The 14,550-nt window shown below is 35.2% G+C and overlaps 1 protein-coding gene across 1 annotated transcript in view; it reads right to left on the bottom strand.

Moving 5' to 3' along the window:
• Positions 1–14,550, bottom strand: part of LOC106789334 (cadherin-89D) — a 30,794-nt gene that overhangs the window by 4,650 nt on the left and 11,594 nt on the right. Inside the window, exons 3-17 of the mRNA XM_014753452.1 lie at positions 10,491–10,621; positions 10,163–10,321; positions 9,356–9,464; positions 8,323–8,525; positions 8,106–8,234; positions 6,461–7,421; positions 5,729–5,887; positions 5,090–5,267; positions 4,493–4,754; positions 3,977–4,280; positions 2,035–3,800; positions 933–1,145; positions 716–804; positions 461–544; positions 309–377 (exon numbers count right to left, since the gene is read on the bottom strand). Of these exons, the coding sequence (XP_014608938.1) occupies positions 309–377; positions 461–544; positions 716–804; positions 933–1,145; positions 2,035–3,800; positions 3,977–4,280; positions 4,493–4,754; positions 5,090–5,267; positions 5,729–5,887; positions 6,461–7,421; positions 8,106–8,234; positions 8,323–8,525; positions 9,356–9,464; positions 10,163–10,321; positions 10,491–10,621 (4,816 nt within the window). The remainder of the gene's footprint in view (positions 1–308; positions 378–460; positions 545–715; positions 805–932; positions 1,146–2,034; positions 3,801–3,976; positions 4,281–4,492; positions 4,755–5,089; positions 5,268–5,728; positions 5,888–6,460; positions 7,422–8,105; positions 8,235–8,322; positions 8,526–9,355; positions 9,465–10,162; positions 10,322–10,490; positions 10,622–14,550) is intronic.

The raw sequence follows: 14,550 nt of genomic DNA, 5'->3' as shown, positions 1-14,550 counted from the left end.
TCTTTTTGGTATTTGTATATAAAATAATATGTCATAATAAATAATTTTAGTTGCTGAGGAAGTCTCAAATAGAGACGAAACGTTCAACGGATAAATATAGTGTTCATCTTAATTAAACCCGTCCAAAAAACAACTTCCCTAAGAGTAAACTTAGTAATAATATTTGTTACAAATATTCTGTTCCATTTTATTTTATTCTTGGAAATGATTTTACTTTTTTTCTTTTTTTTTCTTTTTATACAAGGAAAAAAAGGAAATAATAAATATTTCAATAGAATCTATCGAGAAAATAATCGTAAGATTTTTACTTATGCAAGGTATCCATGTCGATCATTACGTTTAGATGCGGATCGATGGCGTATAGGTAGACGTCGGTTCTGTAACAAAATTGCTCTACGTGCTGATTGGAAATCTCTCTCTCTCTCTCTTTCAAAGTAAAAGTGAAGACTTTAATACTTACGAAGTTGTGTCGATCAGGTTCTTTTCAATATGCGGCTCAAGCTTCCTGACACGTACGTCGAGGCCCGTGATATTGTGCAGAACGCTGAAATATGACACGTTAATTTCAATCGAAGGAAAACGGGAGCGAGGGGTTATGGGGAAGAAAAATACGAATCGGAAATTCGACGTGTGAATGAAAGGTCGCTTGAAAATGTCTCAATGTTTCTTATAGGAATTCCATTTAAAAAGAAACGAACGATTATTTTCAACTTACGCGGTCAAATTGTCCAAACGTGGTTCGACGTCTATGGGTTTTTCTTCGACGACCATGACCACTTGTTTTTTATCATCTAACACGTATACCTGTGCGAACGAAATGTAAAAAAAAAATGTTTGAAAAAGGCCAACGGACTGATATCTCGCAAGAAAACAACAAATTGGTCGTAAAAGAGACTGTAAGAATAAGAGTAAAAGAAAAAAAGGTAACTCACAAAAACGTTGGCAATGCCACTGCGACCATTCTCAGCTCCACGTCTATCCGTGGCCTTGACGTCGAAACCAAAGACGCGGCCAGAGTCACGAGTAAAACTGGCCACAGACCGAACTTGACCGCTCAATGGGTCAATGGCGAATCTTGGTGCATCTTCGCGTCCAAGAATTTGGTAACGAACCTCGCCGTTTATACCGTCGTCCGGATCCTCGGCCTAAACAAATATAAAAACAAATCTTATTCTTTCTGAATTTACATAATAATGTATTCCTTTAGAAAAAAAGATTTGCTGCATTCATGTTATGAACATTTGAACGGTCTTCAGATTTTCGGATAAAAAAGGAAAAAAAAAAGAAAAAGGTGTGCAAGGTTCTAAATAAAAAAGAAAAAATAAATGAAACAAGGTACCTACAAGAGGTCGACAATTTTTCCTAGTCCCCTATCTAATTAAAGATCTTTGAGGTAATTGTATTTGCATTATCGTTCGTGCGAAAGGCAATCGATTTCCGTGCAATTGCAGTTGTCGTGTTTGTCGAGAGTAACGCTATTCGTGAAAAGAAAAACTCTAAATAACGTGACAAAAAGAAAAGAGAGAGAGAAAGAGAGAGAGAGCAAATAAACTCGAATATACTCTGTGTATGTGAATTTTTTCCCAACCTACGACGTTCGGCCATCAAAGCGATGATAAACGATGAGAAAGATAGGAAAAAATATATGTAAAAAAAAAAACAACAAAAAAAATACGTAGAAGATGAAGAAATAATGAAGGAGGAGGATTTTCGGCGTTGTTTTCGGACCGATTGTTCGCGTCTCGTAATAATTAAAAAGCGTTCTGAAGGAGAGAAGATAAAAAAAAAAGAAATAAATTGGAGAAATAGAAAGGATGGATCGGGAGACACACAGACAGACAGATAGATAGATAGATAGATAAAGAATAAGAAAAGTCGGACGAAAGTAGGACAGGACAGGTCGGATAATAAAGAAAAATGTTAGAGTAAGTGGAATGAATGAAGGTTTGAGTGTCCCTTTGACAGGTGCAATTTACATAGTTAAGGCGGTAGGAAATGAAGAACGTGCAAATTCCTAATGATGCGTACGCTGACCTCAACTTTAACGACCTCGTAACCGTAGTGGGCAGTGGTAGGTATCGCAGCGAGGATGGGTCTTCCCTTTGACTTAAATCTCGGCGCATTGTCGTTGGTGTCCTTGATCCTGACGACGACCCTGGCCTCGTTAGGGGCGAGACCATTGAGCCTCTCACCGACGACCGGATAAATCATCACGGGCATCCCACGACCGAGCTTCACCCTGTCGACCCTGATCTTAGCCTCGTACCGATCTCTCATTTCCCTGTCGGTGTTCGTAATCAAATACAGCGAGCCGTTCTTCGAGTCTATCGAAAAGTGATCTCTCGCATCCGTGCCATCCGCAACGATGCTGTAACGTATGTGATCGCTTTGATAACCATCAGTTAAATCTAATTCAGCGATCCAAATTGGTGCTACTGTGTTTTCCTCGACCTCGACCTCGTAATATCGGTGCCTGAACGTTGGGATCTTTTGTACTTCGTTAAACAAATCATCCTGATCATCTTTTCCTATTTCGTCTTCGTCGTCCTCGTCGTCCACGTTAATGATCTCAACATTCACAACTGCGGTAGACGTCATGCTAATCGGTGAACCAAGATCACTCGCGGTAACGAGTAATCGATGATTCTTTATATTCTCGTAATCGAGATTTGAGATAGTCGTGATGGATCCTTCCTTACTGTCTATCGTGAAATATTGTTTCTCTTCGTGACCTGGACTTGCTAGATCGAAGAGAATCAAACCATTGCCATTTCCCGCGAAGTCGCTGTCGTTTGCGTAAACTTTCGCCACGAACGTACCGATCGGACTGTTCTCAAAAATGGAAGTGCGATAAACTGGTATTGGAATGCCGCGATCGTCATTCTCAAGCTCGCCGTAATCAAAGAAACTTGGGGCATTGTCGTTAACGTCCAAGATGTTAACTTCAACTTCTACGGTTGAACTCAACGAGGGTGAACCATCGTCGCGTGCAAGTAAAACTAAACGATTAACAGGTATCTTTTCTCTGTCGAGTTTTCCATTTATTCTTAAAATACCATCTCGTGGACCAACGTCAAAGATCCACGTAGAATTGTCCTTATCGTTATCCTCGTCTCGAGCACCAGAAATGATCTCGTAATTGACGTTAGCATTAATACCGAAATCACTATCGACAGCACGAACGGTTCCAATAGTGTGACCCATGTAACTGCCTTCAGCAACGTCGAAGGAATACCAGGATTGATCAAAGACAGGTGCATGATCGTTCACGTCCACCACGTGTATTCTTATAGTAATGTTATCGGAAAGGCCACCACCGTCTTTAGCAATGACAACCAAACGTACATTCCTCTCAGGTGGTAATGCACGAGCCACTGAAATTTCTGCGGTTCTTGAATCCAACAAGAAATATCTTCGACCTATCGAATCCTGTTTTGATTGAACAACGACAGTTGTCGAGATTCCTCCAGATATTGTCTCGTTCTGCAGACTGTAATTCATTTCTGCGTTAGATCCTACATCTTTGTCCTCTGCTAACAATCTAATGATCGGTGCACCAATTGTCACGTTTTCCGGTACCAAAAGTAACGGTGACTTGCGCTCGTTCTTTCGTTTCGTTTCATTGCTTTCGATGGATGCCGAATCTTCCGCGTGGCTTTTGTTCGCGATCGATTCTTCGTCCGGTTGGTTTGATACTTTAACACCTTGATCCGGTAGAACGATCATGCGAATAAATTTAGGAGAATTGTCGTTCGTATCGTCGACGATGATTTTAAAACGCGCGCTCGACATCATACCACCTAAAATCAAATGAAAAATTTACAATTAGTTGAACGCTGGATGGAACATTTATCAAATGAATGACGATTGTCTTCTCAAACGTTGATAACTTTTTTCTCTTTAAAGTCAATGATCAAGGGTAAGAAGAAAAAAGTATAAAAGTCCTTATTGAATAGAATGAATTTTAAAGACTTACCCCCATCCTCGGCTACTACTTGAAGATCATAGCTTTCTCTTTCCTCGCGATTTAAACTCTCTTGGTTACTACCCTCAAAGAATACTCGAGCATTTTTAGGATCAATCCTGAACAGGGAACTACCTTCTCCGGTCAGGCTGAAAATAAATTCTTGGTTAATACCCTCGTCTTTGTCGGAAGCTGCAATAGGATTGGCCATGATGACTTCCGTTCCGTCTCGACTGTTTTCTAGAATTCGTCCTTCGTAAGATGACGAACTAAACACCGGTGGATGATCGTTCTCATCATCGACGATTACTCTTATCTGAAATGTTATCCAAGATAATGTGCGTTCAATTATTGTAAACGTTTAAATGAACGATCATTAAATGAACGATCATTAAATGAACGATCATTATACATATTCGTAATTATCATTTCACGTTTAGATATTGTAATTGCATAACGAAAATGTGAGAGGAAGGAAATGATTAAATTTAAATAGCAAAATAATTAACGGGGAAGACAACGACTTACTTGAATAACTTGTAGTCCTTTAGAACCTTCCGCAATAACAGTGATACTATAATTTTGTCTAGTCTCACGATCTAAACCATTGGGCGCGTAAAGGGTACCGTCCTCCGTGATACTGATGTCAGGCACGTCCTGTTGATTGACGATAAGGAAACTCGTGGCAACCGAGTTGGGTACTGTACCATTATTAACTAAAACTCGCCCTATGTACGTCCCTGGGACATTTTCCTTCGCGTGGAAAATTAGAGGTGCCGTTGTTGCTCCTCTAAAAAATCAGAATGCATTGATTTTCGTTTTTTTCATTTCAATAGTTCCTAATAAATAATTATTCTTTTATAATATCAAAAATAAATTCTTAGAATAGAGAATATATATTTGTAATATAAAATAAATTCTTTTTTCCTTTTTCAAATTGAATTTCTTTTGAATAAAGAACGATTGATATTTTATCTTAAGATATGGAAGTCGATTAAAAAATAAATCAGGAAAACGGTGAAACGATTTGTACGAGTATTTTTCTCAACAGCGTTTAAATAATAATCAATCACTCTCGATGATGTGTGTGTGTGTGTGAATTCGATCGTGTTGAAATAAACTTACTTTGTAAAAGCACCCCTCTCATCGTTAGGATCGACCACATGAATGGAAACGTTGGTTACAAGAGTTAAATCCCTCTCGTCAGTTACCAAACCTTCGAACTCGTAAGTCGAACGATCGTATCGTTCTATTTCGTCCACTACCGTTATCGTTCCTGATCGTTCCTCAACAGCGAACGGAACTGAAAGCCCATTGGATATGCATGCACCACGTGTTACGTATTACCATGAATAAAGTCAGTCATTTGTATGAGACGAATTTTCCAACGATGTCTTTTTTATCTAATTTGAAATTCTTTCCAAATATTTCAAGTGATCTTTAATAATCTAAATTCGAGTATCGTTTAAAAAACGATCGTAAAAAAATCGACCCTTTCTGATTCCAAACGATAAGAATTATTATTATTATTTCTCTTGATAAAATGAAGAAACATTTTAGCGCTGATATAGTTTGAAATATTCTAGGCAAACTCATGTTACAAAAATAAATTAGATAATGATAAAGGATTAACTGGGAGAAAAATTGACACCGAGTTAGAAAATCTGAAATTTTGACGAAGCGAATCTAATGCGAGGAGGTAAATTTGTATTTGATTTTTGTTTCTTTCTTTTTCTCTCTCTAGAACAACTGAATTAGAAGTACCTCCTTCCTGATAACTATGAAGAAGATCGTAGATAAGATCGCTCGTCTTAACTGCATCATTTATACGAATCTGGCCAACGCTGGTACCGACTGGCACATTGGCACCGACCCAAAACTCGTACGGTGCTCCGACGAAGTCGGGTTCCCAAGAATCTGGTCCTGAAACGAGAGAGATCGGAGATCAATAGAAGAAGAAAAGAACAGTCAGAGTTTGATTGATTCTTGGCTCTTAAAGAGCGATCTTATTAACCACATACAATTTCTTTTCCAATTAATAGCGTACATAATACATTTGTATCAAATACAACGACGTTTTGCTTGTGAGTTACATTATATAAAAATGAACGCACACAGAAAAACGAGAGATGACAAATTATTATTGTACATGTAATATACAATTTCGTTAACAAATAATTATTGAAAAATTGTATTTGAATATACGCATGATTAGTATAAGGTTTTTAAGACAAGTTAGGACAAATATGTAGATATCATAATTATTTTCACTTTCGAAGAATACTAAATAAATTAACACACACAAAGAGAGAGAGAGAGGAGAGAAATTCTTTCGCATTCTTACACGCAAAATGATTGTGTTGATTCTTACGTTGAAAAGAAACGAACAATGCCTGCCCTTTTTTACATCCTACGTCGAAGAAGAAGAAGAAGAAGAAGAAGAAGCGTGTTGTGTATCATTCCGCGTGTAAGAAATCGAAATAAGAAGGAAATTACCGTCAGGACGGAAAACATCTAGCGTAACAACGGCCAAAGAGAATCGCCTTTCACTCGGATTCGCTGGTTGATCAGCAGCCTCGACAAAGATCGCGTGCCTTCCCTCGACGATAGGACTTTCAGCGACGGTAATAACACCGGTCTTTTCATCAACCGCAAATGGTGGTATACGTGTACTAGAATTTCCTGGTTTTTGAAGAGTATATTTAACGAGTCCGTTCTGACCAAGATCCTCGTCAACGGCATGAACTTGTCCAAGTACAGTGCCGATTTTGGCATCGGCACGCGCCACAAGTTCGTACAAATTCGAAGGCACGAATACAGGATTATTATCGTTAGCGTCCAACAAACTAACGTGAATGTCTACCGATGAACCATTGGCACGTTTACCATCGGTCCAAATCACACTCGGTTTTCTCTCGATCGCGTAGACTTTCATTCTCAAACGATCCCTCCTTTCCCGATCCAATACGTTTTGATCTTTGACAGTTAACCAACCGGTTCTCGGATCCATCGAGAATGCACCGGACGGATCGTTCAAACGAAAAACAAATTCCCCGTTTTCTCCTTGATCCTTGTCCCGTGCTATTACTTGTAGAACGCTGAAACCATTCGGAAGATTTTCGACGATACTTATGTTGTACAAATCGACCTCGAATTCTGGCAAATTATCGTTCAAATCCAATACTTCGATTTCTACGCGTGCCATTGCCATTTTCAACGGATTGTCGATTTGCGAGGCATGAATTTGTAAAGAAAATTTGTTATTAGGTAGATTTATTTCGTTGTCGAGATCGATAGGACGTTTCAGGAAAAGCGATCCGTTCTTAGGGTCCAAATGAAAGTAACCATTCTCGTTTCCTGATATTATGTCATATCTTATGGACACGTTGATGTCGTGATCACGATCTACAGCATGAATCGGTGTCGTGAAGTTGATTTCCTTGAAAATCGGCTTATCCTGTTGGAGAAAGTCAAGAGAAATATGATAAAGGAGGAATCTTCTTTTTTTTTTCAATAAATCAAGAATAAATTCAAAAACCATATTAATTGATTGAAAGACTCGGATTGATTGGCACGATTAGACTCGATGATTTCGTATAAAGCAACATTTTATTCAATTAATAATTTGGCTGAACAAAATTGATCCGACGTTACGTACGACGTTTTTTAATATAGAATTATTTGAATCAAACCGTTTTAATATACGAAACAAATGGATTAGTTGCATTTTTACGTGTAAAATACATCCAAGTGAAATATTCATTAACCATGATTATATATTATGACGTATCGTGTAAAAAGTAACACGCGCGAAGTGAAACGTAGGATTGCCGTGAAAGTGATCACGACGTTTAAAATCTACTTTCGGTATACGATCCTATTTAACGAGAGAAAAACTTTCTTTTAATTGTACTTATTAGCCAAGAATATGTCAACGTTACTCCCCATTGTTATTATTATACTCTTGTCGTATTATTTTTTGTTCTTATTATACTTGAATTCATTGTGAAATAATCATAGGTACAAACTTTCCTAGGATTAATTCGTTAACGAGTAAATTAATTGTATAAACATAATATTAATTTAAAATTGTCTTATTATATAAATAATTATAAATAATATGATTATTTTCTTTCCTTACCGGCATTGGATAAAATTCATATATTTTAGTTTTGTAAACGTCCCGAGAAAATTTCGGATCTAGATCGTCGTTATCAATGATCGTTATCTTGACCGTTGTTTTATTACTCTTCGCGGGTACTCCCCGATCCTGAAAGTGAGACGGTGAAAAAATTGTTAAAGTAATCAGTGCGATAAGGATCAAGGATCCCGTCGTGTATAACAACACCATTACTCACGGTCGCTGTGATCACGAGCGTGAACTCGCGATCACCATTATCGTAATCCAATGGTTTACGAAGTATCAAAGCTGTTCTATGGCCAGATTCGAGGGAAAATTTGCCTTGATCGTTTCCTTTAACTATAGCGTAATGAATATCGCTGTTAGGCGTATTAGGTTTGTCTCCATCGATGGCACGAATTCCACGAAAGATGGTTGCACCTACAAAATTCGTAATCAAAATGTTTTCTTTTTCTTTCTTTATTTTCCCCCTCGTTCGTTTCACTAATAGCAATTGTCTTGAACTGAAACTTTTTCTTTTTTTTTTTTATTAACACGAAAGCGTTAAAAAAATATTATTCATTTATCGAAGAGAGAGAGAGAAATAAATTATCTCGAATTAACTTCTATTTCTTTTCTTTCAGTATTCCTACGAAGACAAAATCGCGACATTTGGGCAAAATTCAGGGATTAAACGAAATGGATCTAAGGAAAGACTTACGGAAATCCTACTTTGCTATAGGTCAACGAATTCACCGTAATCTCGTTTAGAATTATCGAGGAACAACGGGAAGCAAGCTTCTCAGAGTTGAAAACATTTATTCTATATAAAAGAAATTTGACGAACTACGAGATAGGAAAATCTGTGTTAAAGAATTTTTCTTTTAATAATAGGGTGTTTCTTTATATCACCTATATTATTATTCTTCCATTGTTTAAACTGATGATAATAATCGTAAAAAAGAAAAGAAAAGAAAAAAACAAGTATATAGAATCTTATATACATATACGCTTTATTGTTATAAAATGCAAAACTATTAATTCAAGTTTGAATTTATTTCAATATTATTCAACCCAAGAGAGAGAATTTAAATGGTCATGAATCTTTCATAGTAGAACTAGTTTTCAACTCAAGAACTATAATTTGTCTTAAAACGAAGCATGCATATATAAGTTAAGGTACTTTAAGAGGAAAAAGTATTTTATTCGGCGAGTGGACAAAACCTACTTATAGTTAGTTGAAATAAAACGTTTGTGAAGTATAATCTTACCGGTTGGCGTGAGCTCGTCGACTGTCACGTGATAAGGTGCATCGACAAATTGTGGTGCATGATCGTTAATATCTTCTACGTAAACCGTGACCGATAAATGCGACGATACCTGAACGAAAGCAACCTATTATTAAATTATTTCCGTGTATCTCTCTCTAAACTTGTTTATCAAAAAATAAGTACAAAGTATGTCACTGAAAAATATTATGGCAAATTAATGCTATCGGTTGATAGTAGTCACAAAACAAACAAAATAAAATGATCATGCATTCCGAACGGTACTTTACTTCGTTCAATATGTTCAACGTGTCGTAGTTAGGCACGTGCATTTTCTTGAGAGAAGATAGAAATTTATATACGATATCACAGATTGGGAATAGATGTAACAGATATATACAGTTAGACGCTTAGCTGTATCAGCTGTATGGATTATTTAATCATTCTCTCGAATACTTTGATAACTTCATGTTTTTTTACTCTTTGCTAGAATATCACGCTTCGATAAAGATTTTAGAACTAGTAAAATAAAAAAGAAGTATATATATATAAATGTTATAGTATGTTTCATTTTGTTGATAATTTATGCCAAAAAAAAAATCTCATAAACGCCTGTGAACGTAACGCATTAGACCTAAAATCGTATACGTTACGTAAATGTTGGCTATTAAAGCATGACGGATATATAATAAAAAATAACTTGTAACGAACGACGTTTATTCGGTGATAGCTTTAGAACGTTATAATTAGCATCTAGTCTAGCATGTTGAAGAAAGAAAGAAATGAAGAAAAATCTATTTAAACATTCACCAAGGTGTCCCTGCCATCGGTGAAGTCACAGATGACCCGGAATTTCAGTAGATTTCTCGGTGATTCCGCGTCTACGAGATCTTCCAATGAGTGTGCTAATGTCACAGATACATGGGTACCATTAACGTCTTTGTAAGAAAAAAAACGACTGTCCTCTTCCTGTAACATTAAACACACGTACCGCATAAAGAAACACCGTTGAAATAACATCAATCCTTTTCATTTATTTTCTTTTTCTTTTTTTTTCGTTGTTTCAAAATAAAAAGACCTCTTACCTAACTGAAAGTTCAATTATGAAAGGAAGATTTAGAAAGAAAGTGAAATGTACCTTGTCGACGGGAATAATGGTAAGACGATTTCTTGGATGAGCTTCCAATGATAAAATCTCTGAACCTTCTCGTAAATTTTCAGGCACTCTGACAAATTTTAAATATTCGCCGATTGGGTAAAATTGACATCCTGTAATAAATTTAATACGAAATATATATATACATATATGAAAAAAAGAAAAAATATAAATTCACCATATATAATAATATATTTTGTATTATTACTGTCATTAGTATTTTATTGTTTAATATTTCACTAATTGTGTGCGAGTGATTATTAGATAATTAATACCAATTACATAACAATATTATATTACGTGTAAACGGGTTAATAAGATTTTATAGGAAAATCATTTTAATCCACTAGAGTCGATTGAAATATCGAATTGATAAAACGATGGATTGCATATTGCAATAAATATTGATTCGATAGCTACCAAAATACTCTAATTAATTTCCATGATTGAAGATACTTCGTTCTGCATAGGTCAATTAAATTCTTAATCGATCTATTATCAGAATAAATGTTAACATCCAATATATTCGTTATTTCGCATTCGAACAATACAGAGTACGATGATCTTACGTGGGTGTATATACAAGGACACATACATACACAGACGAACACGAACACTAATTTAAAAGTACAACTTTCGTATATACGAGCATCGATCGATGTTTCATAATCGTTGCTTTAACCTTTCACAATGTATTTTTTTTCCTTTCAGTCGTGCGTAAAACGTCATTTTCTCGAGCAGCTAACTCTAACCGCAACGTGATACAACCGATACTATTATAAAAAAAAAAAAAAAAAGAAAGGAATTAGTATTTAAAAATTGAACACACAATTAGAGGTAACTCGTTTCGTGCATAAGTTAATTTAATTTGTACGTAGGTTGTTTTAAACAGAAGGTTATTGGTGAAAGGGACCAGAAATCATTTTTTCTTTTTCTTTTTTTTTTTTCTAATCAACTCGCGAATTAACATGAACAGTATTATTTGTCACAACGAGTTCATTAATTCAAAATAACCAAACCGACCTTTATCGTTGTAAGAAAATCATTTAGCGTGACAAGAAAACCAGTTGGATTTTTCGAAATGATTTTTTCTTTGTGTGTGTGTGTGTGTGTGTGACGTTAAACACAATAAAAATTCTATTGAAAAATTTGCGCGCGTCGGTTGGACCGTTCTTGTTCTTTTTCTTTTTTCTATTTTTTTTATTTATTTCTAATACAAAGCAATTTTAAATAGTAGTAGGGAGAAACGTTACAACTGAAAATTCTATTAACGACGTTTAATGAGAATTTAACCTGCAAATTCGTAAATTCGTGTAAAAGCTGGCACACCCAGCGTTTGACAATTGGCAAACCCACACGTTTATTTAGATTCTATTGAAAGTTTTAGAAACGGCGTTAGAAATTCGTAAATAAACGATTCACGGCTGCTGATCGCAAGCACTCGGTAAATTGTAACTGAGAAAGTTTTAATAACGTAGGTCGTCGTTGAGTTACGCAAAACGTTAACGGAAGAAGAGGTCTCGAACTCAACGTACACCTGTCCCTTTCTACGATTTTTCCTTTACCGATCTCACGGTTGTCGTATTAAAAACGATTAATCAAATCCGATCTTTATTAATCCAAAATGAAATGAACATTAAACATGTGTCGAGCTTTGTTTAGAATATATTTCTACCAGAAAACGGATCAAATGATTTATCTTCAAAAAGTCTATACGTTATTATTAATATTATGCAATAACAATTTTTCAACTCACCAAATAATAGAACAACGAAATTATAACAAATAACAAAATTCTTCTCCCCAAAAAATTGACGATCGGTCATTTGATGCGTTTAAGTGTTAATATTTCTTGTATTGTTCGATTAAAAATGAATGTTCGATGTAAAACAATAATCATACCGATTTAAATTAGAAAGAAAAATAGTTAATTACGAGTAATTAACTGGTTAAACATTTCGTTTGAAAGAGAGCAAAACAACTCCCGAGTATGGTGCGAAGTAGGATTTGAGGACAATGCCGATCACGAAAAGTCCCATAACGTATTTTCAAATAAATTATACTTCTCGCGTGCCGAAGAAGGTAAGATACACAGAAGTTTCTCAGGATTGTATCAATGGGTGAAAATAGAGAATAATTAATGGACCTTAAGCTTGCTATGTTTGTTGTACCACCGATTATCATTCGTTACAACGGCGAGAAAGATACGACTATTCATCTTCCCCCTCCCCCGGCCTATATATTTATTATTTTATTATTCTTTACATACTTTCTTACAAAAAAAAATACTTGATGAATGGTTTCACGTTAGTATACGCATTGTGTATAGTATGCGTTTGTATCATCATATTTTTCTTTTTTCATTCACTCGTGTCTATCCGTTTTCCCCTTTACAAAAGTTTCAACGATGGATGAAGAGGAAACTGGGGTGGAGGAGGGAAAGAAGTTAATCGTATTCAAAAGTAGAACTGGGAATATTTTAGCCTCGATAATTCTGCCTTTTACTTTATTAAACTGAACTTTTCCCAAAGTTGGGACTGGTTGTTACTCGTCAAGCGTGTCAGATGGTTATAATAAATTACAGGAAAGCTGTAAAATCAGAAACTCTTGATAATATCGAAAGGGAAACGGGTTGAGTACTATTACTCGTGTGTTTTATCGTTCAATTGGTCATAACAAGTTTTTCTTTTTGTATGTATATCGTTACGTAATTTATATTTTATCTCTACTGCATAAGAAAATTACTTTTTTTGTCGTGTGCCTAATTATGCAATTTATATATCTATGCTCGTTAAATAAAGACATTTGTTGCCACGTGCTATTTGATGCTTTTTAAAAAGAGATTAATAATATTAAACCGATACTCTTAGCGAATTTCACTTTAAGCTTCGCAAACAGGCAATTTCACTTTAGCCCGGACACGAGATGATGATGATGATATAGCGTTAACGTAAAGCAACGTAATCGAATTCATCCGGTTATTCGGGAAAACGACGAAAAGGTCGTCAGTTACTAACACGTTCTGACATTACGTGAATCGTTATAATAATACAAACAAAAAAATATATATATATTTATAAAAAATTTATTACCAAATAAATTCATATATTTTCTTCGTTAAAATGAAATCTATTTTATTTTATCTCTAGACGATCGTTTCGATCATCTATATAAAAAGATATTTTTATAATCGAGAGCTGCTGATTAACAGGAAAAAACTTTTGCAATTGGAATATCTCTGACCCAAAATAAAAAGACAAAAAAAAAAAAGAAAAAATAGGAGAAAAGTAATATACGACATTTCAATAACCACAATGAGAAACACACGATCCATCTATCCATCCTATACGACGACTAGTTACCGGTGCTAAAGAAAAGTTTCTATATCTTATAGTGAAAAAGATCGTATCTCAATTTATTCGGGTCGTGCAACTATCGGATTCCCGATACGATCGGATTTCCAAGCTCGTGCTATGCATCGTTACACGTATACTCTGCTACGTTTTTCGATGTGTCGATTTATTTCACGAATAAAACTCACCTCGGATTCCTTCCTTTTTTTCTTTTTCTACCAAATACTTAAAGTACAAATGTATCCCGTATAAAAAAATTACTAGCAATGACGGATTTCCGGCTTTGACGGTAACATATATATATATTTATTATTATAATATTATTAGGTAACATATATATGTATATATGTATATATTTATTATTATAATATTATTAGGTCGTATGAGAAAAAAAAAAAAGGACTTTGCAATTATACTCCGAAAATATCGTTGCGAATAAAATCGATCGAGCAGCCGTTGCATGTGTGGCCACAGGTGTGTACCATACGAACTTACTTATCACGTTTGGACTTTCACCATATTGTAAAAAGATTGGTGCATGTTTTACGATACCCATACATATATACATACACACATAAACTCGTATATACTATTCAATTCTTGGCTTTTTTTTTCTTTTTTCTTAACGAGTTTCTCCATCTTGAGACGTTATTATCTCCGATATGAAAAATACTACATATAAATGTAAT

This window comes from Polistes canadensis, unplaced genomic scaffold (assembly GCF_001313835.1).
Source record: "Polistes canadensis isolate GaletaPanama2010 unplaced genomic scaffold, ASM131383v1 scaffold_177, whole genome shotgun sequence".
Taxonomy (NCBI): Eukaryota; Metazoa; Arthropoda; class Insecta; order Hymenoptera; family Vespidae; genus Polistes; species Polistes canadensis.
This window is presented reverse-complemented; position numbering and strand designations above follow the sequence as displayed.